This window comes from Tetrao urogallus, assembly GCF_951394365.1.
Source record: "Tetrao urogallus genome assembly, chromosome: 1".
NCBI lineage: Eukaryota > Metazoa > Chordata > Aves > Galliformes > Phasianidae > Tetrao > Tetrao urogallus.
This window is the reverse complement of record NC_136813.1, coordinates 181,386,461-181,413,957: the sequence shown is the minus strand read 5'-3', so window position 1 is coordinate 181,413,957 and position 27,497 is coordinate 181,386,461. Positions and strand designations below refer to the sequence as shown.

General features: G+C 35.1%; 1 protein-coding gene across 1 annotated transcript in view; it reads right to left on the bottom strand.

Moving 5' to 3' along the window:
• FBXL13 (F-box and leucine rich repeat protein 13) overlaps window positions 1-27,497 on the bottom strand; it is a gene marked incomplete at both ends in the record, with an annotated part of 76,697 nt that overhangs the window by 11,861 nt on the left and 37,339 nt on the right. The window contains 12 exon segments of the mRNA XM_079533747.1: window positions 2,174-2,256; window positions 11,606-11,608; window positions 11,611-11,732; window positions 12,740-12,859; window positions 15,402-15,564; window positions 15,727-15,844; window positions 16,447-16,545; window positions 20,482-20,504; window positions 20,507-20,610; window positions 23,957-24,016; window positions 24,018-24,052; window positions 26,163-26,215. Of these exon segments, the coding sequence (XP_079389873.1) occupies window positions 2,174-2,256; window positions 11,606-11,608; window positions 11,611-11,732; window positions 12,740-12,859; window positions 15,402-15,564; window positions 15,727-15,844; window positions 16,447-16,545; window positions 20,482-20,504; window positions 20,507-20,610; window positions 23,957-24,016; window positions 24,018-24,052; window positions 26,163-26,215 (983 nt within the window).

The window sequence follows — 27,497 nt, the reverse complement described above, 5'->3', positions numbered from 1 at the left end:
GCAACGAGATTTAATTATTTTTGTTCTGTATGTTTAGAATCAATTCTCAGTTACAGAAAAGAAATTGCTCCTATTTGAATGTAAATTCTACCTCTCTTCTTTCCAGCAAGGCAGATAATTCCTTCTTGCACTGACAAATAACCAACTAATGCCTATTTTTTTGAAACATGAAGGTGTAAGTCTATGTAATCGTACTGAATCTGTAAAATCTCCTGAAGTATAAGTAAGCTTCAAGCATATTGAACCAACATTTGATAAGGAACTTCACACCCTAACAGTACATTTTGGAGACATCTCCTTTTCTTCCTCTCAGACCTCAAACTGGATTCATTTCATGCCCAATAGATAATACATAAAGCAAACAGCAAAATGTTGACCCCTATATACGCTTTTTGCGCCACTTGTGATTGTACAGATCTCAGCTGTATTCCGTCAGCCATCTCCTTTCCAGACCACCGGTTCTGTGCTTGATTATTTGCTCCTTTTATGGAAAGCGGTGCGTATTTCTGATCATCCCTGCTTCCCCTCCAAGTCTCTTCCAGTCTTCAGTCAATGCTTTACCCATAAAAAGACTTCCAGTAACATAACTATGCCAGTGTAACAAAACAAGATAATGAGTACGACTGAATCAGAATTCAATATGTAGTTGCCACTGTAGTGACAGTGTAAGTAGGATAAATATTTGGATGGTAAATCTCATTGTCAGCTAATTAAAAAGCAAGAGCTGGTAAATCATAAATACAAAATAATTTACAAGCATTGTAAATGGAGTTCAAATACTATATTAGTATTAAAAATTTCTACAATTGCTGATGATTCAGAAGAGGAAAGTTTGTCTCACTGTATAACTTCTTAACTTATCATCAATTTAAATAATTGCCTCTGCGACAACTTCAATTTGTATGTTGTCTTTTAACAAATGAAGTAATTTCCTATCTGATTACTGACCTGGAAAGTTTCTCAGTTTATAGGCTAAGTTTAAGGTCAGAACACTAAACAATGCATAGTTCAAGCTAATCTCTTATTTTAGGAACAACATCTGGCTTCATATTGTTGAGATCCGCTGTTTAAATTTTCAAAACAAGGCATATAATTTTCATAATAAAAACAGTGTAAAAGGGAAATTACAGAGATTCAACAGATATCCCACTGGGAGCATGAAATCCTAAGAATGACAATATCTAGCTAAAATACACGTAGTCCATTTTCTAACAGATTAATTTCATCATTAGATATTAACAAATTACTCAGTTGATGTTTTTATAGGACATTTTAAAATGACACAGTACAATTTGTGTTGTTCCTTCCGTAAAGCAGCTACGAAATCTGCAGTCTGGAGAAAGCACATGTGCGTATCATTGAAACAGAAGTTATTATTTTTAAGGATTTCTGTTGGTAAGAAATAGATTTCAGAATTACACTGAGGCATATTGTTGTGCCTCTGAGAGACAATGGCATGTAGCAGTATATCAGCAGCACATGAAGAACCTCATGTAATAGAATAAAAGAAGTTTAACTATTCCATTGAGCTAGCCATGCTTGGTCATGTAAGTATGACATTCAACTAAAGGCTGACTAAATAAACAGAAAGTGTTACCTGAAAACCCACATTAGCAGCAGGAAAAATATGTAATAAATATAATTTGGTAAAGGATTTGTAGAGCAAGGGGAAGAGAATAATAGTAGCAATTTAGGTTGTAATTTGCACAGTACAGTGCAGTAGAATGTAAAGCTGACTTACAATTGTTCAGAGTCAATGCAGAGGGCAGAATTTGAAATTCATTAAAATTCACGGAAGTAAAGAAAAATAAAATGAAAAGGACTGTAAAAAGAAAATCACATCACACAAAAGGTGGTGACGCACTGGAACAGGTTGCCCAGGGTTGTGGATGCCCCATCCCTGGAGGCATTCAAGGCCAGGATGGATGTGGCTCTGGGCAGCCTGATCTGCTGGTTGGTGACCCTGCACACAGCAGGGAGTTGGAACTAGATGATCATTGTGGTCCTTTTCAACCCAGGCCATTCTATGATTCTATGACCGTATAAAAGTGTAGAATAGTGTAATGAAGAATGAATGAAGTTGCACAGAGTAAAATATCATCTGTTTGGACATGGTTAATTTGAAGAATAGAGAGGCTTCCAGGAAACATCAAGAGAAGAGATTAAGCTTTACCTGAATCCCAGTGTCATTAATGTTTTTGCATTCCAATAGAGAAAGCTGCTTGATTTTTCCATGGCAGCCAAGAGCTTTCAAACCTGAAAAAATTCCAGAAAAAAATAAAAATCAAAACATGCAATTACATATAATTGCTTTTACTATGCTTATACGTTCAGTGTTTGCATATTAAATGTTCTATCTAAGAATTATAGCATCTTTTAAGACACACACAAAAAAATAATCCCACAGAGCACCTTCACAGAACTTCACAGCTTTTTACAAAGAGGATTGGAGATGTTATATAAATGAGCTGCCTGAAGTTACAGACAGAAATCCTTACACAGTAAGAACTGTAGTCTGAATTTCCATTCTAAGATACTGAAAATAACTTTCCTATCGGCTGGAATTATTTTCTAAATAAAAATAAAAGTAATTCTTATTGTTGTCTAGTTAACCTCTGATTCTGAAGCATTTCTTCAGGATTTTCATAGATCCAACAGAATCCAACAGAACAGATAGTTTTATTTTATCTACTTCTATTGAGACCACATAAATGCTAGATTCTTGCGAGCATCTTCAGCAGAATGCATGTAGTTTATCTTCTGATTTATTCCTGAAGTACACAAAAAGGTCAAGAATTCTTTACAGAAATAATGCACTGGAGAAAGAAAAAAAAAAAAAGTCTGCTCAGAAAGAAAGAAACTGGAGAAAAATAGTACAATGTGAAAAATACTTCCATGGGACACAGCACAATCATAAAACAAAATAGATTTATGGATCTCCATCGAAATTTGAGTTTGAAAGAACTTTTCATTGTTGGTTTTTTTTTTTTGCTTTTGTTGAAAGAAGAAAATACTACTTGCTGCAACCATGAAATATCTTAAAATTGCTGCCTATAAGGTTTGCTTATCAGTGGGCTCTTATGACTACAGCTATGATTACAACTACAAATTTTGACTACAAGAAGACAACACTTGAAATGGTGGCGTCACACTCATAGGTAAATTCTACTTTAAAAAAAAAAAAAAACAAAAAAAAACCAAACAAACAAAAAAAAACCCCCAACAAAACATATTAAAGACAATTGAGAGGGGGCAACTTCAGTAAATTCCTACTTCAGGAGTGCAAAAGGATCAGAAGTTGCTTTGTCTTTTTCACTGCTTGTACACCAGATTACAGGACCTTGTTCTGAATTTCAGCTCTAAATCTGAAGGAAAATGAATTGTTGATTTTTGTAACATGTATTTTTATATTTACAGCAGAGTGTCTGTGTTCTTCATAGCATTAAACTTTACTGAAAAACAAAAGTTATCGCTTCAGTCCGTATGGTTAAAAAATTATCTAATTAGGCAGTGAACTGCGCTGCGCAGAGCAAATCATACTGAAAAACTAAGCACATGTAAATAGTGTCTGGAACCCAGATGTGGACACTGCAATGATAATGCTGGGAGAGTGCGCCTGGAGTTCAGATTTTATGAATGCCTGAAATCTCACAGGCTGAATAAAAACAAAACAAAAAAATGGAACAATGAAACAGATTTCCAATCCTGGCTGCTTATGAAAACAGAGAAATTTGCACTTTTTCCTCAGCAGACACATTTATATGGTAACCATTGTTTTCAATAGCATCATGAAAATCAATAGATTTCAAAGTTTTGTTGACCAGAGCAGTCCTATTCAAGGCAACAAAAGATTATGTACTTTATCCCCAGATATGTTTATTTCAAAACTTGAATTCCTTACAGAAGAGACTGACAGTGATAGGTGTGACCTTGTGAACAAAATTTCTTCATCCAGTTCTCTATCCAAAAGTGGCCCAACTTCATGTTATTTGGAAATGAAATATGAAATAATTAATATTGCTAAAAGACAATGACTGCTGCTATTACTTCAAAGCTAATCTACAATAATTTTATGTGATGATACTAACGTTGTGTCACAATAAGATTATTTTTATGATAACAATCAAGGTCTCCTCTGAGGGGTTTCTTTAATAACAGTAGATTTGAGAAAGGAAAAGGCTGAAGATATGGAATACAAGGAATGTCATTATGAACTGTCAATCACACAGAGAAATTACAAAACTGACATTTCCAACAATAAACCTCTTCAAGCAAGTTCAGTGCAAGAATCTATATGAAGTTTAAATTTAAATCTAAAGTCTGAAGTCAGATTTAAATCTAACAGAGGTATAGAGTAGCTAATTATCCCTAGTTTTTCTAGAATTCCTGATTTGGTCAGTAGTATTCTCTGAAAAACAACATCAGGGATTCCCATCTGGAATACTGACCTATTTCTGAGACTTCTGTCTCCTATACTAAGCCTCCAGACATTTTTACAAGATATGGTCAGAGCTATGATATTATCATCAGAACTCCTGGAAACATATGTCAGCAGAACAGACAGCAGCATAAAGAATATGACTTCTGCTCTACAGGCTTTCAAAACCATCATTCTTTAACATAAATAAATCTCCTCATGTGTCTTGGATCAACGCTCCAGTGCCACAGAGAAAGGGAATATTTTGTCCCACATCTCTTGTATAGCATATTTATTGCAATCTCTATTTGGAAAACAACTTTATAAGAAATATTTCACCCTTTGCTAATACCTGTTTTTTCCAAGCAACTGAGTTTTATTGCATTGTTCTATTTCAGTTACTTCATGTAAGGCCTACAAACACTTGCAGAACATCATTTGTTATTATTTCACCAAAGTTTTGTAAATGAAAAGATGAAAATCTACTGCAACATCTGGTGAGGGTCTTTTGTTGTTTGAGATGAAAGTCACCTAAGTCTTACCAGAGAACAATTCTTTATTATCTATATTAACCAACTGCAAGTGTATGCCTTCCAACTGCAGAGTGCAATGAATGTGCTATGCTATTTTCAACTCCTGAGATTTCTGTTCACATATCTCTTGGTAACCCTAAAGGTCAGCATCTGTAATGTATCTTTGTCTTCATGTTCCAGAGACAAGCAGATGTCTCTTCCTGCGCATTCCCTAAATCAAAGAGACTGACTTCAAAGTCACCCCTATCCTGGAAGAGCTCTTAAGAAGTAGCTTCCACCTTCCATTTGGGAGAGATTTGATTAGAAATGGCTCAGCTCATTCTCTAAAATGCTTCGATTTCTGCACATACCAGCCATGCTCTAGCACCAGTTTCAAGCGCTTTCTAGTAGAGAAGAACGTAACTGAGATCTTGCAGTATCATTTTGCTAATAGTAATTTGTAGATGGCAGAACTGAGTTCTGTTTCTTCTGTTTCTGATAACACTTTCTGGAAACCTGGTAAATTTGTAACAAATGTAGCTGTGTTGTCTGCAGTACCTGAGCTAATATAAAGGTGCGTCAGATTTGTTTAGAGGAGCAGTAAACACATTTTTAGCAGAAATCTCCCTATATGACTTTGTGTATAATACATTCCTTAAATGTATTATTACTTAATTACTTAATTTCTGTATCTAACACCATTTGTGGCTAGACAAAATCTTGACTTGTGAAATACAGTTGCTATTGTTTCTTGATACTGAGTCCAGACAATGGGACTTCTACTGTGACAAATCGTTTTGTCAAAACATTGAGCCCAAAACAACTGATTGCAATATCTCCCTGGGGTAGTCTCCTATTTCTAGGCAGAAGTAAGTTACTAATTCTTCAGGCCAAATTCTCTTCCTCTGCTTTCCCAAGAGAACTGGACTGCTAGCATTTGAATTTGGAGCTTGCTTGAATGTTTATCATTTCCTTCTGACTGCTTTATCTAGAAATCAAATGCAACCAATTCATTTGCAGTCTGTTGCTGCTTATAGATATTTTCTTCCTAACCTTCACAAGGCTCTTCCTCAGTCCTAACACTCTAATTTTCTAACAGACCAAAATGTGGAGCCAGGCTATGGATTCATGACACCATAAATCCTGAATCCTGCAAAGACTGCAAAAAAAAGAAAAAAAATATTACTCTAAATAACTGCATAAAGCCAAGATGTATTTTTCCCACTGTGAACTGTTTAGAAACATCTTATTGATATATTAGTAAATATTTATGTTGCAGCCTGGCCTTAAGGCACAGCCAGTATCTGAAAATCATTAAGTACAAACACATAGGAAAAGAAAGTAGAATTGTTTATAGAGCCATCATGTAACCACTACTGCATAGTTCCCAAGGATTACAAATTATCCTCAAATTTGAAGACAAATTTGACATGGCCAGGACGCAAAAAATCTGTGACTGATTAAGTGACTTGATGTCACATATGATTCTTGAGGAGGAATGACAACCAGAAGAGAGAATGGGACCTTGGGTCATTACAAAGAGAGACTTTCACGCATAACAGCCACTATGGAAGAAGATGAAGAAATAACTGGTAGAAAACTTCTTCACAAACTCCGTATTTACTTTTGTCTTCTAATTTTAGAAATGTATCAGAGTTCTTTCAATTTTTAAAGTATTTTATCTGTTTTTTATACTTAAGGCTATCTTATTCCCTCTCATTATTACACAGAGTGTGATTTACCAGTGACAAGTTTCCCTGATGGGCATATACAGTTTTTCTTGCTGTACAGTGTATATTTGTACGTCAGGAATAAAGTGATTTACTTTAACCATTCCTTTTTTATTCTTTGTTATGCTTCCTCTGACTGTCTAAATCCTGCTTGACTTCTTGAAAGTCCCAATATTTCAATATTTAACGATTTTTTCTATCAAAAGGAGATGGGTGGTCCAGACCATGTGCATTAGCAACTTGTGTCAGAATTAAGATGAACACTGTGCAGCTGCTCGCTTTCAGAATCACAACTGGAGCAAAACTGCAAAGGCTGTATCACATCAAACATCAGAAATAGTTTACAACATTTTAATAAAAATATGGAGAGTAACAGAACAAATCTTATAACTAGAACTGCTTCACCATCTCATGGAAGCATTTCCACTGAATCACCGGGACTGATTTTATATGACAAATAGGTTTGGAGATGACTGACAGTGTTCCCATCACAGTAATAGAATAGGCAGTCCTCACACACATACAGCTGACATCCCCTTCTGAGGATGGTATTTGTTTTCGTGAATGAATGGTCTTTGGCTTTGACTTACCAAGACACTTAGGCACACGTACAAAGTTAAGTAAGTGATGAAATTTCTTGACTTATCTACTACTGACTGATAGATTCTGGACAAATATAATACATTTCTGCAAACATGAGAGACTACCTTTTTTTTTTTTTTTTTTTTTTTTTTCCTAAGCAGTATATTTTATTATAACTGTGAGTCTACAATGACTCTACAGTATTTTTCTGTATTAACAAGCTCTCTCGTCAGGCAAAAGTTTGAGCCAATATATTTCTTCCAAATGCAACAAATTCTCTGAATGAAAGACAGACTTCAACAGGAACATTTCTGTCCCAAAGAAACTATTGAAGAGAAAGGCAAAAAAAAAAAAACCCTTTCCATTTTGATTATAGTCTTAAGTCAGTCATACACGAGGTACAAATCTGTAAGAAAATCTAACTCTAATGTATCTTTTCTCCCCTGTTCTTCCCCTAAGTACATGTTGGTATTATCATTACAGTAAATTCTGCTCTGCTTTGGTGGGCTGAATGATTCTTCCATCATCTGAAAAACAAAAAAATGAACATTCTCTGCATACTGCAGACTTATGTTGTACATACTGCATGTATCACAAACCAAGACAGAAAAAAAAAAGAAAAAAAGTCTTACAACTTCTCTTTGTCAGCATAGTGTAATAGAGTCAATTACTGAACGTAAATAACTGTTTTCTACTACATTTTTCAAGCAATTTGGACACAGTACTTGAAAAAGAATCTTAATACAACTCCATTTATATGCTGATAAAATGAATAATAGTAAGTCAAAACATACAAATAATAGTTCTTTTATAAAGCAGATTGATCTATTTCTTTCCATCAACTCATGTTGTAAGATAAGGAAATGTATATATTACAAATATGAGCCATACAGTTAAACACATTAAACAGTGAAAACCTACAGATTTCTAGTTAGCAAGGCACTGAGATCAGAAATGACAAGTATGATAAATGGTCAATATCCAGCTTAGTTTATCTGTCTTGTGGGAAGGAAGAAACTGAATGCCTTAAAAATGCAGTGTAAGCAGAAGAGCTTGGATTATTGCCGACGGCATGGGTTGTGCTATGTGAAAACTAGAAGAAGAAACAATGCAGCACTTTAAGAGGCTGTGTATGGATTGCAGAAAGAGAGAAAACATTTGTGTTGAAAGACTGTGGGACAGTAATTCAAGGCCTGTGAAGGCAATGTAATTTTAATACATAAATATCTTATAATATTTAACATAAGCACATTAAATGAAGTCTCCTTGGATTTCCCAATTCTCTTTTTTTTTTAGCTTAGTTTGTTTTCTGTTTGTTTTTGTTTCTTTTTTTTTTGTTTGTTTTTTAAATAATTTTCAGGCCCCTGTGAGGAATAAGGGCTTTTTTTTTTTTAAAAAAAAAAAAGACTTTACTGTTTGCACTAAAAGTATTGGATCAGTTTTGATTTTGTTTTGGATCAGAATTCTGATTGAACAGCAATTGAATGAACATAGCAACAGTTTTCTTATGAAGTCATAGAATCATTCACTTCTTCATGAAGTTTCTGCTAGATTTCAGTGTTCAGTGAAGAGTTTGCCTGAAATGCAAAAGTAACAGCAGAGCTGGCTCTAAACCCTGCACACAAGGCAGGATCTGCCAAGAACATCTTATGTGCAGGCCTGCTATGTTTAACCTGGCTCCTACACTTGCTATATTGCTTTCCAGAGTCTTAGCAACTTGACAGTTTGAAGACACCTTGTTTGCAATTCATTCACGCGAGATTATTTTTCTAGACCACAGCATAGTGCAGTCTCTCTATTAGAACTAATACTTTAATCATAAAATCTATCTTGTGGAAAGTACATTTTTTGAAAATTTAACCTTTAAAAACACCAGCTTTTCAGCTTTCCTCAGGCCTAATCATCCTGGAGAAAAAAAAAAAAAATCGGTTTAGTGAACATTTTTTACGGATCAGGTTCAGAGCTGTCAAATATCTTTTTTGTTTGTTTCTTTTTCTCTCTTTCAAATATGAAAAATGTCCAAAGTGAGAATTACCTTTTATTAGGTACTGCCTCTGTATGGGAAAACATTGTATTACACATTTCTAAAATACGTTTTAATGATATTGGAACTCCACTGCTTCATACACATGCGAGTTTTTAACTGGCTAAGTTTGTGATCTCAAGGAACGCAGGCTGTCAAAGAGCAGAGTCAGGACACTGAATTTCATGAGACCGAAATTCAGACTGTTTAAGGAACTGTTGGATGAGGTCCTCTGGGAAACTGTCCTTAGGGACAAAGGAACAGGACAGAGCTGGCAGTGCTTTAAGGATGCCTTTCTGAGAGCACAAGAGCTCTTGATCCCCTCAGAATAAGAAATCAGGCACACAGGCAGGAAACCAGCATGGCTAAGCAAGGACCTACTGGTCAGGCTGACAGAAAAAAAAGGAAAAGTATAAGCAGTGGAAGCAGGGATGGGGGGCCTGGGAAGACTATAGGGATGCTGTCCATTGGTGCAGGGATCAGATTAGGAACACCAAAGTGCATATGGAGCTGAGGAATGTGAATAACAACAAGGGTTTCTTTAGATATATTGGGCAGAAGAGGCAGGCATGAGAATGTCAGTCTCTGATAAATAAGAAGGGAGAGCTGGCCTCATCAGACATGGAGAAAGCTGAAGTACTTAACAGGTTCTTTGCCTTTGTCTTCACATTCAGTCAGGCTTTCCAAGCCTCTCGTGTCCCTGAACTTCTAAATGGGGGTTGGGGGAGCAAAATCCCTCCCAGTGTAAGAGCAAAGCAAGACAGAGACCACTTCACAAGGCTGAATGTGTAGAGGTCGATGAGGCCAGATGACACACATCTGAAGGAACCGGCTGTTGTGGTTGTCAAGCTGCTCTCCATCACATCTGAAAAACTGTTGCTATTAGGCAAGGTCCCCAGTGATTGGAAAAATGGAAACATCACTCCCATATTTAAGAAAGTGAGAAAGGAAGACCTGGGAAACTACAGGCTGGTGAGCCTCAAATCTCTGCCCGGGAAGATTGTGGAGTGGATCCTGCTGGAAGAGAAGTTAAGACACATGAGGGATGAGGAGGTGGTCTGACACAGCCAGTACGGCTTCACCAAGTGCAGATCTTGCCCAGCCAAGTGGCTTTCTGTGATGGAGTGATGGCATTGGTGGAAAAAAAACAGCAACTGATGTTTTCTGCCTGGACTTGTGCAACATTTTTGACATGGTTTCGCGTCGCATCCTTATCTTTAAATTGAAGAGACACGTATTTGAAGGCTGGATAAAGAATTGGTTGGATGGTCACAGCCAGACTGTTGTTAATGGCTCTATGTCCAGGTGGAGGCTGGTCATGACTGGTGTCCCCTAGGGGTCTGTATTGGGAACTTTGCTCTTCATCTTTACCAGTGACATAGACAGTGGGATTGAGTGTACCCTCAGCAAGTTTGCAAGTGACACCAAGCTGACTGGTGCAGTTGCTACAACTGAAGGAAGAGATGCCATCCAGAAGGACCTGGACAGGCTTGAAAAGTGAGTGCACAAGAATCCAGTGAGGTTCCATAAGGCCAAGTGCAAGGTGTTGCACTTGGGTTGAGGCAATCCCAGATATAAATACAGACTGGGAGAAGAACTCACTGAGAGCAGCCATGAGGAGAAGGACTTGGGGGAGCCTGATGGATGAGAACCTGGACATGAATCAGCAGTAAGCACTTGCAGCCCAGAAGGCCAGGAGTATCCTGGGCTGCATAAAAAAGAGTGGTAGCCATCAGGGAGAGGGAGGTGATTGTCCCGTTCTATTCTGTTCTTGTAAGGCCCCATCTAGAGTGCTGTGTGCAAGTTTGGGACCTTCGGTACAGAAGGGACACAGAGCTGTTGGAGCAGGTCCAAAGGAGGGCCCCAGAGATTATCCAGGGACTGGAATACCTCTCCTATGAAGAAAGGTTGAGGGAGCTGGGCTTGTTTAGGCTGGAGAAGGCTCTGGGGAAACCTCATTGCAGCCTTGAAGGGAGCTTACAAGCAGGAGGGGGATTGACATTTTACATGGTCTGATAGTGACAAGACAAGGGGGGATGTCTTAAAACTAAAACAGGAAGATTCAGGTTGAATGTTAGGAAGAAGTTTTTTACTCAGAGGGTGGTGAGGTGCTGGAATGTATTGCTGAGTGAGGTAGTGGATACCCCATGTCTGGAGGCATTCAAGGCCAGGTTGGATGGGATCCTGGGCAGTCTGGGTGTCAGGGGGGTGGAACTAGACAATCTTTAAGGTACCCTCCAACTAAGCCATCCTATGGTTCTGTGATTTGTGATTCTATTTTTTTCTGGAAGTCTAGATAAATAGTAAACAGATTTTATTTTTTTATTATATATGTATGTACCATATCTGAGATGCAGGTTCCAGAGAGATCAATAGATATCACTGACAACATATTTCCCAAAGCTTCAATTCCAGCATCAGTCACATTTTTACAGTGATGTAGATTAAGGTAGGTCAGTTGATGACATCCAAATTAAATTTAAAAATAAATAAATAAATAAACCATAATTGTTGGCTTTCCATTTTTTAAAGAGAAATGTAGTATAACAAGAACATTTTTTTAATAAACCCTGTGATTTTTTTAAGGGTGCCTATGAAAATAGACTCTCTAGACCCATAGGTTTGTACCATGCTCTTGACATCTATGTTATGTTGGTACTTCCAGAGACTACATTCATAATGTACAAGTATTGCAAATACCTCAAACCATGAAGACATTGCAAGGTTCTGCAAATCTGCACACATGGAAGACGGAATTTTACTTCCTCAATAACTACATTAAGTTGCGTGTTCCCTTTACGAAACCGAAAGGTCTAAGAAGTTTACCCTTCAAACTGCTAATGCATCTCTGCTCAGAGCTTTAGGGGCAAGACTCCATAAAAAAATCAGAGATGGCATTTGCTTACAAGCAAGCATGCTATAATTGTTCACAACTAATGTTATGAAAGTATAAACAAGAGGCCTGCTGAGACATCAAGTAATGAGTGGAAAGACTGACTCCAAACTTCTCTTGAGATTTAGAAATTATATTTTGATTGCCAATACTAATACTCCTTCTGAGAACCAGGAAATGAAGGACTTTAACAACTGAATAATTTTTGTTTGTACAGACGTGATTATTTATTGGGCTTACAAAAATGAGACACAGACATACTAATCATTTAATGCAGTTTTGTTATTGACAAAAATCTCTTAAGTCCTTTCTTCATAAAATTAAGATGTCTCAGGTTTCCATATTTATATTGATGAATTCTTCATGGTATAATGGATCATTTTAAGATACTTACAATAACAAAAGGGACTAGCAAGGGGCTACTGCAAGGAACTAGCACAAACTAGCAAGGGACTAGTGCAAACTTCTGTATATAATCAGTTGTGTATTTATATCAATTTACTAACATAATAAGAACTTTGACATTAAAAACATATTGAAAGTCTAATCACATCAGAAAAATATTGTACTGGGCAATGGTACCTTTGTGCTATTTCTTTGACAGAAGCATCAGTGACATGGATACAGTTAGCCAAATTCAGCTCTCTCAGCTCAGCTCCTGAAGAACCTCGTACAAACTGCCGTACACCTCCATTGATGATTCTAAATAAGAAATGCAAACAATATCCATAGAAAGTATTGTTCCTGTTCTGTACAATTCAATGTTTAATTTAAATTCAGTAGCCTACATTATAGATAAGGAAAAAAGAATACTGATAATTTTAAATACCCTTTTAAATGAAAAAAAAGAATAATTTATGTCTTGATTCAGCTGCTTTTTGTGACTGCTAAAAAATAGAACTTACTGAATAAAGTCTACTGGAAATTATGAGAACTTCCATTACTGCCATCTTTCAGATATGATTGCACCTCAAAAGACAGCTTGGAAAACTTATCTAGGAGATATCAGAACCCTTTTAACCCTTATTTTGGAGTAATATTTGTTATTGATACAATATTTGGTATAAGTTGTTCTTTTTTAAAAAAATTTAAATAATAGAAATCATTTAAATGAAAAATAATCTTGTAGCACAGAAGCAGAAGACAGAGGTTGTACATGTATGTACACATAGTAGCTATTCTGTATATGCACACTGACTGAAGAGTCATTTCTTTGAGTCTTCCACTCAATCAACTGCATGTCAGACACACAACTCTCCAATTCCTAGCATACAAATAAGTTATGAAAGATTAGTAAACAGAAAATCCATCATTCAACTTGAGAGGCTTGGAAGGCTAACACTACAACTTGGTAAGTGCTCCAGTACTGCTCCTTTCTTTGATAATACTACTTGCACACTTAGCTTTCCAACTCACTCTCAGTTTTTCTTCTATGTTCCGTAATAGACAAACAAAATATCCAAAATGTAAGTGGGACAGAATCATATTTTATCTTGTACAGTTTGTTGCAGCACAAACAATCACAGCAAATCCCAGAGTATTTGAAACATACGGGTGAGAACAGCACTGCTGAAATAACTGTGCAGTGAACACATGTTGAGCTTTTTGTCAGTTGAGTAATCATGTAAGAACACAAATCACACACTGCTTTACTTGGATTAACATACAAGAAGACAACATATGTAAGTGGAGAAAACATGCCAGCAGTTTGAATCACTGCACTGCCTGTGCTTTTAGTCAGCTTTTTACTCACATCTCTATTTTTCCTTAATTCCAATAATCATGACAAGTTTTTTCTTCATTTTTAAATGTAGTCAAACACTTAGTATAATTTTAAGAATTCTGAATTGTTAGATTTGCTTTTTCTGTTCCATTCATTCCTCAAAAAGTAATAATAACAATAATAATAACTCCATGTGACTTCTAATTTAGAAAAAGTTGGACAAAAATAAAATGACAACGAAAAAAGGGACTGATTAGGAGTATTAATATCTTAAAAACAACATATTTCAGAATCTGTTCTTAAGATTGTACCACCACCATGGTGTTCCCTTTGATTTCTGTGATAAATTCTTATATGTTGCTGATTCAGAGCACATATTTATATCAATATACTATCCAAATAAGAGAAAAATAAATGCTAATAATTCCCTTTTATATTCTCATCTCTCTTTTCTTAAGAAACACTTTGCAAAGTTTATATTTCTTACAATCTATAGCTCTGCTAATGGTGAAAACTTTACAAATAACTGCAAATATAATTTTTAAAATACAGTTTAATAATAGCTTTATAATGGTTTTTAAAATTTTGTTAACATAATTCAATAAATGTTTGGTGTTATGAGCAGTGAACAAGTGTGTGGGCATCATCACAGCACAGGGAGCAAACACACTGGAAATCCAGCCTTCTAAATGTTAAACTAGAATATTCAGGCAATTGTCCCATCCTTACAACTGAACTTTCAAAATGGTGTCACAGTTTTATTCAGCACTTCTCAGCACATCTACATGCAACGTTATCAGATTCTGTACATATTTTTATGCATTAAAACAGAATCCCTAAAACTTAACATGATTGTAGAATTTTTAAGAGCAGTAGCAATTCTGTTTTGTTCATAATATTTTATGTGTCTGTTGATTTTGAAATGCTGGGGAGGTTGCCTTTCCTGTTCCCATCCTCCCTTAACTCCATCACCATGCCATAGAGTGGGAATAAGTGTTCAACTTCGGAAGGTTTATCACTGGTCCTTTTTCTGCTGATACATGACTCACTTGAAATAGAAAAGTCTCCACATCAACTATATTGTTCCTCTACAAGATAACACACTATATTGTCCTGGTAGTTGTCAAAAACAGGCAGTTTTGCTTGTATATTAGTAATAGATAGATATAATGTACTATTTTAATATTCACAAAAATAAACAATATTCAAATATTGATAGAGCTGTGATACTTGCCATGCTGCATTAAAATAGGCCTTAGTTTTTAAGTAATGCTACTTTTACAGCCGATTACTTTGCTTGAACTGGAGTAATAGTGAATGGACTTTTGAAAACATGATACAGAAACAAAAAAAACCTACTTATATATAAATACATTTAAATGCTAATATATATATAAATAGTATAAGAATGTATATATTTTTAAAACTGAAAGATATGTTAACAGGACTTATTATGAGTACAATTAAAGTTATTAAAATTTCTTTAGAATGATTTATAGGAAACTGGATATGAGATAGCACCTTACGCAGTCTGCCACGTTTAAGACAAGAGTATATTTCAGTTTTGAAATCATCTTAAGACCAGCGTCTGTTACCTTCTGGCATCCCGCAAAATGAATATGCCTGACGTATTGGCAGTATTTACTCATCATCTTGAAACTCAGGTCAGTAATTTGGTTATTTCCTGTTGAAACACATAAGATGAAGTTACACATTTGGCATACATTAAGGGCCGAATCCAAATACTCAGTAAAATCAGTTGAAAGATTCTTCTTGATTTCTTATCGATTAAAGTGGAATAATTTTTAAAATTACTCAAAATAATTTTGTGAAATATTGTACTAACCATCAGTCCTGCCTTTAACAAGTTTACATTCAGTAAGGACTTTAAAAGTTGTATCAGAAAGATAAGGAGAGTCAAGAAACACTACAGATGTTATTTGTCGACATTTTTCAACCAGAGCCTTTGAAGAGAAAGGTGAAATAAATTATTAACATGTTTATGTGGTCACATAGCAAAAGATCAGTAAACATTCTGCATATAATACTGGTAGTTAGAATTCTGAACAAATAGTTGTAACCCATTTCAACAGTAACATAACATGTGAGTTCTAAGAATATATAATTGAAATTTTGCATATATTTATTATCTTTGGAAACAAAAAGCAAAGAAGTAACTGGAGATGTGAAGTTTGGCAAACACCTGAGATAGTGATATAGTTAACAAACACTTCTGCAGAAGTCTGAAAAACTTCTTGTGATGGGCTAAGTTAGCAGCAGAATGTTCCCATATTTTATACTTGGTGCAACTCTGGAAAACCATGTAAACGAGAAGTTTTTAATTCAGCTATTCACCTATGTATCAAAAGAAGACAAGACAATTGAAATTTTCTGTTAGTGAACAAAAGTTAGTAAGATTTTAAAACACAATTAAACAATAGCTTTCAAAACTGCTTCAGGAAAGAAATTCTCATCTTTATCTGCATACTTTCTTCAAAATCACTTGAGATGATAATCCAGGTCTAACATCAGATATGCCCCCAAAATTCAGATTTCAAATACTTACTTGAATACATCTGTCTGTAAGAGTTGGCATTTCACTGATTGGCAAATTTTGAATCCCACTGCAGCCATTGCCAATATTTCTGAAGCCATCATCTGAAATCTGAGTAAGAAATACATTATTTGTGTCTTCACAAGCATAACAAAATGGTCATTTTCCCTTTGTATGGTACCTAGAACTAAGTGGGATTCCCATTCTCAAAAGGAGAGATAGAAGGTAGCAGATAATCAGGTCAAACTCAACAATGTTTAGGGACAGATGTAGTGTATCTGCTTCTGAAATTCAGTAAAGACCAAAAATGTCAACTGTAGTCTAAAGAATTTTTAATTTCTTTGTCTGGAAAAACACTGCTTGCTTAGCATAGCAATTTAATACCACAAATAGCAGCAATTTAGTGTTTTCCTCCATGTAAGCCAAAAACAATTGTACCGAAGCAGCGAATAAAACTCTTGTACTGATTGCTTCTAATTTTTTCACTCAAACTGTTTTTTAACACAGATCTCTTGCATTCAGATAAGTTTCAATTGCATTACTCAACGTTCAGATGCTGTTGCAATATCATAAGTATTAATCTTGAATTTCCTTTCTAAAGTCACTGTGGGTTATCTAAGAAACATCAGGCATTCTTGAAAACAAGACGTTGAAATAATGTGAAATCTAATGGACATTTTAGTAGAACAACTGCTTTCTCAACTCACTTGGAATTTCAATGTTTAGAAGATTCGCTAAAGAACTACAGTTTGACCATGGAATCATTGCTAGAACATATATGGAATTTAATACTGCATTTTTTGTTTTAGATGAGAAAATCCTATTTAAGCCTTTTTCTTCAAACGTACTGTGAGGGGTGATGCTCCGAAGTTAAAGAAGATTCTGAGTCTAAGATGTTATAAAATCCTGCAAAACATAATTTTGCTGCTTGACTCAGTATGGTATATATATATATTTATCATTTATAGGATCAGAAGTCAACACAATGATCCTACATAAAACACAATTCCTTGTCTGCGAGTTCTCAGTCTGATACATAAATGGTTTCCTTTTTACTTAACTGTATGCTAATATACTGTTGTCTAAAACAATACATTAAAGCCAACATGGAGCAAACTACAGCTAAATATAAAGACCTAATAAACTGTCCCCACAGATTTAGAAAATAAATGTAGTGAAATGCAAAAATATTTGTGAGAATGTCAAAATTCGTTTCATTTAGTCATTTAAAAAAATATTTTCTTAATTCCAAACAATGGGAACACAGAAATTTTATTTGGCTTTTGGCTTATTTGTTATCACACACTATCACTGCTTTAAAATTCCTATGTTCTCACGCTGAAAAGATTGTTTTTGTGGAATGCGCTCCGCAGCATAGAAGATATTGTAAAGAATCATTATTCTGCGATTCCAGTATTGTCAACACATTGTGAATGAAGAATCTTGAAAATCAGTGTTCCACACTGAGGAAGTACTCCTGCAGTGTACAAGGGACTATCTTTTTTTTTTTTAATTTCAAATTTATCAAGAACGATAAAACAAAGTGTGACATACATTCAGATGTTTGGTTTCTTTCATTGATGAAAATGTATTTTTCTCATATTTTCCACTACCCAAAATAGCTTATATTAATGTACTCCCAAATGATCACGTTTCCAATAATAGAGAATAATGCGTGTGTAACTTATTCTTCAGTTACACAAGGTTGTAATTGGGAAATATAAACAATGAGTCCTCTTCTTTGATAATTAATAAACACAGTTCAGATTTTCTTCTTAAGCACTCCTGCTTTCTTGCTTGATATGTCTGAAGAAGCCAAAATTTGACAGTAGCTGCCAAAAAGAGAATTCTCTCAGTGATGTGAGAGCAGAAAGAACCTGGTGAAATGTGGTGAAGCCTCTACATTTGCTAGCAGCTTCTCTGTCATCCCCACAGACACTACGGCATGTCAAGAGATGAACAGGTGAAATTCATGTTTCCCCAGTGCCTTGTAACCTCTTAGCCACCTGTTGTTAATTACAGCAATTGATAGGCTGCTCTAAAATATTTTGGGCCAGAATAGTTCATCTAGAAATCAGTAAGCCATAGATCTTGGCTCCAAAAATAAGTCAATTTCTTTGAAAATCTCCATGTTTCTAATATAAATGAAAGTATCTCTCACTAAACTTTTCTTCTTGTATAATGTCAGTAAATGACATACAATTTCTTTACACTCTTTATCTTAGTTTTGTGACTCATAGCAGAAAATACTCCATCTATACTGTTCTGCTTCAGAAGCAGGACAAAGCAATAAGGTTTTCTGAGTCTCTCTTTGAGATTATCAGTGCTATATTAGGATGCTTTTGAGTAGGGCATAAGGAAATCTCTGTGTCACAACAAAGGCATTAAACTTTTTAATGAAATGTTTACCATCCTTGTAATACAGACACAACCTTAACTTCTGAAATTTTATGCAAAAAAGCCATAGCTAGAATTCACCATATATTATTACTATGAATTATAATAATAGTCAATCAGAACAATGGCTGTCGTGTTTTACAATAATTTGGAAAATATTTGCTTAATGTCTATTTTTTTCTGCCTAATTAAGCTTTAGTGAGCTATTTAAATGCTCAGGTCCCCGAACTGCCACCTCTAAGACCATTAGCATAATCACTTATTTTACAGATGGGTTTTCCAAACAGATGTTTAAGTACTACAATAGTAAGGTGTAATATAAGAACACATTTAAAAAGAACAGCGATATTAAAATGAAGGAAAAAACAGGGTTCTACAGAACATATTTTCTGGTCTAATTTCTAATTCTAAAATGTTATCCACACAGAAGTTCTCTTTTGCTTAGTTAATCCAATGAGGAAAAAAAAACCACCCACCATTCTGTCCTATTGAAAGGCTTTCAGCAACAGTGATGCAATTTGATGCTCTTTTTTAGTTTTAGCTGTTTACTTAATTGCTCAGTCATGATCATTAAATGCTGTTCCAGAATCAGAGGGAAACCCAAAATGGAGGAAGCTGTGGAATGACTTTCAGAGCTCTCAAATACACTGGTGAGCAAACCCACTTCATTCCTCTGGAAAGTGGAAAGATTGCGGTTTTCCTAGCTCAGTGATGACCACTTTTCTCTGACTGCTGTTAGATCATGCTTTCTAGAGGCAGATCCTTACAGTTCATGATTGCACTTCTGAAAAAGAAGGAAAGAGACACTCAGAGCAAAAAGCAGTCAGAAGAAGGCTACTGCCCCCTCTGCCCTCATCCTTGGCTCTGGAAAGACTCTGTCAAATGGGAAGCTAAACCATTCTGTTTGTCAGACTCTGACTCTTCACCATTTTCCACATATTTTGTGCTTTGGAGAAGCCTATCAGTGTAAACAAGAATGTATGTGGGAGCTTTTATTAAGACCTTGGCAGGCTTTTACTGCCTTATGGTTTAGTATTTCGTATCGGTTTTATAGTATGTTTTGAGATACAGAATATATTTGAAAGTATCTAAAATAGTACCAGATTCTAAAACACTGGGCATCTTTAGAATCTTAGTTGGAGACTGAAATAACCCAAGGCATTAACTATTTTTAGATTATCATTATAAACACTACTTCAATGTGTTTTAAACTGTTATAAAATAGTAACAAAAGATTACATTTGAATTACTTTCCTTCTCAGAAATTCAAGCGTAACTTTGCATTTTTCCAATGCACGGTGGCTTTATTTTTAGTGCATTAGTAAAAACTGCATTTTCAAATCTCCTGATTTGAAATCTTAACTAATCATAACATAGAATTAGTTATTTACAGCCACAAAAAGCAAGCCTTGTTCTCATTATGCAGTAAGCACTAGCTGTTTATAGATCTGACAGTTTGTTGGAAGCGATCCAAACCTATAGTGCTATTATTCCTCAGTAAAATTTAAACAGCTGTAGTCGTGTAATTCAAAACCCTGGAAGACTTCTGCAGTGCTTGTTCTACTTCAGTATACCATGAATGCAGGATGCAGCCAGTCATATAAAGGATTCTCTTCTTCACAGAATGGAAGAAAGACGTGAAGTACAAACCTGAATGCAACCTGAAAGGTCCAATAGATGAGCCTGTGACATCCTGTGCCAGTGCCCAGGTACTGTAAACCTTTGTCTGTGTATTTTCTGCAGTGAGCTAAACTGAAATACTGCAAATTGGGAAAGCTCCTTTTCAAGATGAAATAGAAGAGAGAGAAAATTATCACAAGAGTATGTTATAGAATCAGAAAAAGACAAAACAGCAGAGCTAAACTATTCTGAAAATTACTGTAAAGGAATTGTGTTAGACATTTAATAGAATTTTCTTCTTGGTAAAAGACTCTTATTTCCACTGCACTTTCTACTCCGGTTTATTAGAGAATAGCATTATCATATAACATACTTCACTGTATGAAAACAGTATCATTTTAAAGTTATTTTGAATAACTACAAACCCATACTTTTTTAATTAACTGTGATTCTTGTGTGCATACTTTGAAAACTAACAGGCTTTTCAGTGCAAGCTTGCTGGACTGTCGTTGCCATTGATTTTACAAGCAGCGCCTGGTGGAAATGAAAGCCAGAGCTCTATCAAAGAACATTAACAATAAAAACGCACAGTAAGAGCTTCTCTGCTCCTGCAGTTATTTAGAAGATTACTACTAAAAGAACCTGAAAAACTGATAGAGATACAAAAGCGAATTAAGTGCCTACATCTTTTATCTTTCAATGCTTTCTAAAGTTTTAACCAGTTCTTTTGGAAAACGTTGCTTTTATACTAAATGTTAGCAAAAAGAAAGTAAACTGTATAAATGGAAAATGTTTTTCTGCAGCACTCTGTAAAAGCTGAGAATCTAAACTTGGGATGTATTTAAGTTTCCATCTGTGGATCTGGTTTATAGCACATTGAAAACCATTCATTTTATTGAACTAAATTTCTAACTGGAATAAATAACTATTGCCACAAGCACCACAAATGAAAGTATATAAAAAATCAGAGCCTAGAATTAGGACCTACTGCTCTGGTAGATATTTAGATGTAGGCATACAGTGCTGCAGATCTGCAAGTCAGCAAAAATTAGCATTTTGAAGAAACACAGGAACACCCACTGAGGAGTTAACTACCTAGGGAGTGGCATTGACTTTCAGAGCTGACTTTATACTTTCCACATGGAGTGGGGAAACATGGTAACTTGAACTGAACTGTAAATACATATATATATGTGAATGTATACAGGAAGCTGGAAAATAATGTTAACCTTAAAAAAAAGATAATAACAAACCTTTTAAAAATAAATGTAAGATTATATTTCATGAAAACACTATAGAAGACAGGCAATGTAAATCAAGGCCAGATCTGAAAATATGAGGTTATGTGTTCGTTTTGTTTTTTTTGTTTTTTGTTTTTTATTAAACAGAAACATTTCTTTCTTCTTGAATACAGAAATATATTTCTTGACAGAAGCATACTTTTTTTGCATTTTAGTGCAAAAATCACTACAAGTGATTAGATGCTTCCAAATGCATCTAACAAAACAGATAATAAAGTAATGGACTTCTATAAATAAGGTTGTGCTACAAGGATGCATAACTTAAGATACAGGGAAGCCTTTCTTACTGGATTTTGAAACCTGTGAACAAAACCATCCAGTACTATTAAGAGACAATGATTTTCCTTATAGGTCATATGACTCATTTTTATGATCTGAGAATTTTAGTACATGACTGTTTCTGCCATCTTGGAAGTGACAGTTTTCTTAGAATTTAAGCTCGAGCACATGGACTCCTTATTAATCCTTGTTTTGTGTGAAATCTGCAGAAATGCTCTCCTACTGCCTTTTTTAAAATTAATTTGGTATTAACAATCTCAGGCTCATTTCGTTAATGCGATCTGATAAAATCACCATCTCACGCTTATTCTTAATAGCTAATATTCATGCCTGTCATATAAAGAAGCACTTTTCAGAGGGAAAATGTACCCAATAATCAGTGTCAGTATGGAGGAAAAGCATGGAAAAGAGAGAATCAAAAATCACCAAATAGCTTTCAGCACATTCAGCCCACAGTAGTTCCTTATTCCAGTAATGGACATTTGATATCCAATGGCAAACCTCATGCGCAGAACTACAAAATACAACACTGCCACCTTTAAGAACTCTGTACTAGTTACACTATTACACAAGACCTGTGGTGAGATGTGCCTTTTCAGATGGCACATGAAGTGTTTGTTAGAAGTGTCTTGTAGCAAATCTTTCGCAGGCCAGCATCATTTTCTATTTCTTTGTAAACTTGGAAACAGTGAGCCTTGCTTTTTGTCCAAAAATGGTCTCTAGAAAGAGTGGTATTTTATACTTTCAAACCAGAAGCTTCATGTGTGAAAAGGAAAATTTATTATTTATGACGTAGAAGTTAACTGCAAAATATATACTAGTATTTGAACTTGCCATTTTGTTTTTATTTATTTTATTGCATTGAAAGTTTTGTCTACTCTGGAGACATTTTTCTTTTGTAAGCGTGATTAACACATCAAAAGAAATATATGGTTCTGACTCTTGGTAGTAATAGGATACTTAGATAACCAGAATAAAATAGACTGGGAATACCTATAGAATAACTTTTCCAAACTGCAACAAAAATATGTGGAAATGTAAAAAGACAAAATATGAGCCACTGTGGACAAAACACAGATTATGATGAGAATAATACTGATGAAGAGGTGACTGGCAAGACTGGAGACACTCAAGAGAAATTTTTGCCAAAGCACATTTTAGTAATACAAAGATGCAGCACACAAAATTGAGAAGAATAGAAACTGTGATGACAGTGAAAAAGAAGAAGAGATTTTTGGACTTCGTGGGGGTGTCGCTGAAAGGATGGCATTGATTTTATTCATGGGAAAGAGAAACATACATCTATCTTCAGAATCTATGTACATCTTTGTGGAGGCACATCCTTGACCCTCATGCTTTTCCTCTATGTCAGCCTTTAATGCAGCAACCAACCTCTTATTCACCAAATCTTCATGTCTTACAGAGGGACACATCTAACCAGGAATGACAGACCTCTAACAATGTTAACTGTTTGTCTTCCATACGCTGATCTTCCAAATTAGATCTTAGAATAACTCTTGCAGTTGGCACACAGCCATTTGGCTCACATTGACCCACCCACAATCTTCTGTCACAAAAAAGAATTTTTATGAACATTCCTTTGTGCAAACTTCTTGTATCATCAGGAGTAGCTGGACATGCCACAGAATTCTTTTAATTACCACGTTCTCTTAAAAGTTTCTGCAGAAATCTGTGAAATATACAGAGTGGCCTGGCATATATTAATATTAATTACAATAAAATTATAATAAAAATGAAAGAGAAAAAAGAATTGTCATCTGAGTCAAATGTATTGAGTATTTTGTAAGTTTTGTCTAACAGACAGAATCTGTACATCTCTTTAAAAGGGTATTACTACAATTCATGCCTCTAAGCTTACCGTATGAGTAAAACAAACAGACTATAACATTTATTTTTAACTTCACCTTGATAAAAGTTGTATTGTTCCATTAGTAATATGTGTATATGGCAAATTTAAATAGAGATCTGCAGCCTTCAGATATGAGTCTCATTGATTCATCCTGAATACTAAAAGAAATCCGGATGTATATTAACATTATATTTGCATTAATTTATCTTACATTTGTATATATGTAGATTCCTCTGAAAGTAATGCCTCCTATTTATTTCCATGGAAACTACAACATTTACAAAGAGTGCAGTAACACTATTTGACAGAACAAAGTCTCACTTACAAGAGTGGCACAAGAAGGCATTAAATTAGTTTTCAATACAGTCATTGTCACTAGCATTTTGCATTTTTGCCAGTGATGAACAAGAGCCTGCATGCTGTGATTGTAAAAACCTGCGCCAGCAAAGGTGACCCACTGCCGATATTGCACTGCAGAAATGCAGTACCCACTGCCTCACTGAACTCACTGCACAGATGTTTGATCTCCATAAACATTCAAAAATGTTGGCAGAGATGTCAGTGTGTGCCATTGTTTCTGCATGGAGGAATTCAGTGACATGCTTTTGCTTCATATGCATTTCAATGCCATTCCACCAGATTGTTCCCCTGCTTTCATGAGTAGAATGGCAATAAAACATAACTGGATATTGTCAGGATATTTTTCAGCCTCCACTGTCATACTATCAACATCAGTCTCTGATGTCACATGCCAATATAATAAAGTAGGAGGCATTACTTTCAGAGCAGCCCTTATATAATAGCAAAAACAAAACCCCACCTCAAGTGTTTTTAAATCATCATATTTATTTTTACAAATGAAAGGTGTTTTCTTCAATCTCTAAGCAAAATACTAAGAAACATATGATACTACTTTTATTCGCACGAAGTTTGATAAATTTAACATTGCAGTTCAAGGAAATGTTTAACACTATACAGTTCAATTAAGCACATGGGATTTTTAGCACGTGCTGCTGAAGCATATCACATTTGCATATTCACTGTCACTGAGTCCTCCCTCATTTTTCAAAGGTCTAAGTAACAGGAGATGTCAAATGACTGGAAGGAAGGAAATGTCGCATTCACCTTCAGGAATGGGAAGAAGGATCCAGGAAACTATGAGTCTTTCAGCCTCACCTAGGTCCCTAAGAAGTTTATTTAGCAGACCCTCCTTGAAGCCATGACCAAGCAAATGAAAGATAAACAGGTGACAGGGAACAGCCAGAAAGAATTTATTGAGTACAAAGCATTCCTCGCTGATGCAATAGCTTTCTATGATGAAATAACAAAATCTTTGGATAAGAGGAGAACAGTAGTGTGTGTATCTTGACTACAACAAGGCCTTCAACACTGTATCCTTCATAGTCAAATGGATAAAATACAGGCTGGATAAGTGAATTTCAAAGTGACTGAAAATTTGCCTGGACTGCTAGGCCAAAGCATTCTCACCAATATCGCTAAGTACCATCGGTGTCTTGTGGCAACTGACATCCCTCAAGGGTCAATACATCTTCCTCCTTGCAAATATTGTTAAGTATCTTCTATTTCCAAATATCAACAGTTCACCAATTTCACCAGTCCTCTGAGTTTGCCAAAATACAGTACTAGGAAGTTTACAGTGGTAGTGACATTACTGCTGATTTCTTCCTTTTTTTTCTTTTTTTTAATTTTCTTTCAAAATTTACTATGTAATGGTTGGTAAGAAGCCACTGCCCTACTAGGCATAATTAAAATTCTAACAATATTTTAGAACAAGTAGTCCAAATTCTATGACAAACTACACATCTGAAGTAATACAGATAAGCAAGTACATTTAATACCTGTTAAAAAGATGACAGAAATTTAAAAAAAGAGTTGCAATTTTTTTCTGCTCTTTGAAGAGACGTGCTGAAATTAATCATATCAAGGAGATGGTTGAGGTCTATGTTATGTGAATTCAGATGCAAACTGTATATAGTCAGAAATTTTAAGACGATGCCAAATGAGCATTCTGAACATGACAAGAACGTATTTATTCACAAGGTTAATTTAGTATAGTGTAAGTTTTAGCCTCTGGATAATTGGATAATCCTGAAAAGCATAATCCTAAAATAATTATTGTCAAATTTTGATACTTGTTGTAAAGTTTCTTATTTTTTAATTCATTTGAAAAAAATACAGTGGATGGTTGATTTGCCAGATTCATCTGTAATAGGTATGTAAATAAAGATTGTGTTACTTACAGTCAACCCCTGACATTCAGAGAGATTTAAATCTTGCAAGTTCCTACATTCACCTAAAAAAAACCAGTTATTTTGAATGTTAAAAGTATGAATTCTTTGAGTGCCAGAGAAACTTAAGTATTTCTATTACAGATTCAGTCCATCGAGGCCAGTATCCTACCTGAAACTATTGCAGTGTCAGATTACTGAGAAGAAAGCACACACAAACAAACAAAAAAAAAAAGTATACAAAACTGAAGTTGTCCAGAGGAAAAATGCCTTCTTAACACTTCATCAATCTCTGGCTTATGAATCAAGCTGCTTTTTGTCTTACATTACCAAAGGATAAGAAAGCTCTTTAGTTAAGAAATTTAGAGTTAGGAAATGATGGAATAAAGTTCCTATCTTTTTCTAGTTCCAAGCACTCATGGAAATGAATGTTGAATATTGAAAAATGCTGAAAAGTTTAAAATAGCACAGAGGATCCCAGTTATGACTGATGTTACTATAATGCACTGCTTCGACCAACTAGTATAGAACTTCTGAAAAGTAACAATCTCATTTTTCATGTGAAGTCATCAGTGTAAATGTCATGGTTTTATGATCTTTGGCTACCAGTATTCCACATCATAACATCATGTAGTGCACTGGGAGTTAAAGAGTTAAAGTGTTGACAGTAATGCACACTACCAATTAACAGAATCTGAATGCCAATAGAGAACTGGCAAGTACAGCATTAAAAATGGAGAATCCAGTTAAGGGCTTTTCAAAGCTGATATTGACAGTAGGTCACATGGTTTGGAGGTACACCTCTAAACTACAGTCTATGCACTTTAACTACCTGACATGGGCCATGAGTGACACCTGACAGTACCAGAGCTGTTGGGATACAATAGAGCAGCATGCAGATAGGATTGTGGTTTTTTTTTAATAAACTATAACTACAAAAACACTGAGAATGCTCTTTAGTCCATAACTGGTTTAAACTATCAATTTGCTGACAAATTTTATTTAATATTTGTTTTTTTTATTATAGAATCTTTCCAACAGATAAAGACAAGTTTTTTGAGACCCAAACAATGTTGCTTCAGAAAAAAACATCTGGGAAACTGCATTCAAGATTGGGATCTACATCTTAAGTACTAAAGTAAAAAAAGATAGATCATAACACAAAGATGTCTATAGGCAGAGCAAAAATTACTGAGTACACAATTCAAACAGCGAAAAGTAGGAAAAAAAAAAAGTTTTAGAAGGAATGATACTAATGAGCAGAAAGTAGGAAATTAATGAGATAAAAAGAAATTCAGACTATAAAAATCTCAAGAGTGAAAATGTTTCTGAGGAAACACAACTTTG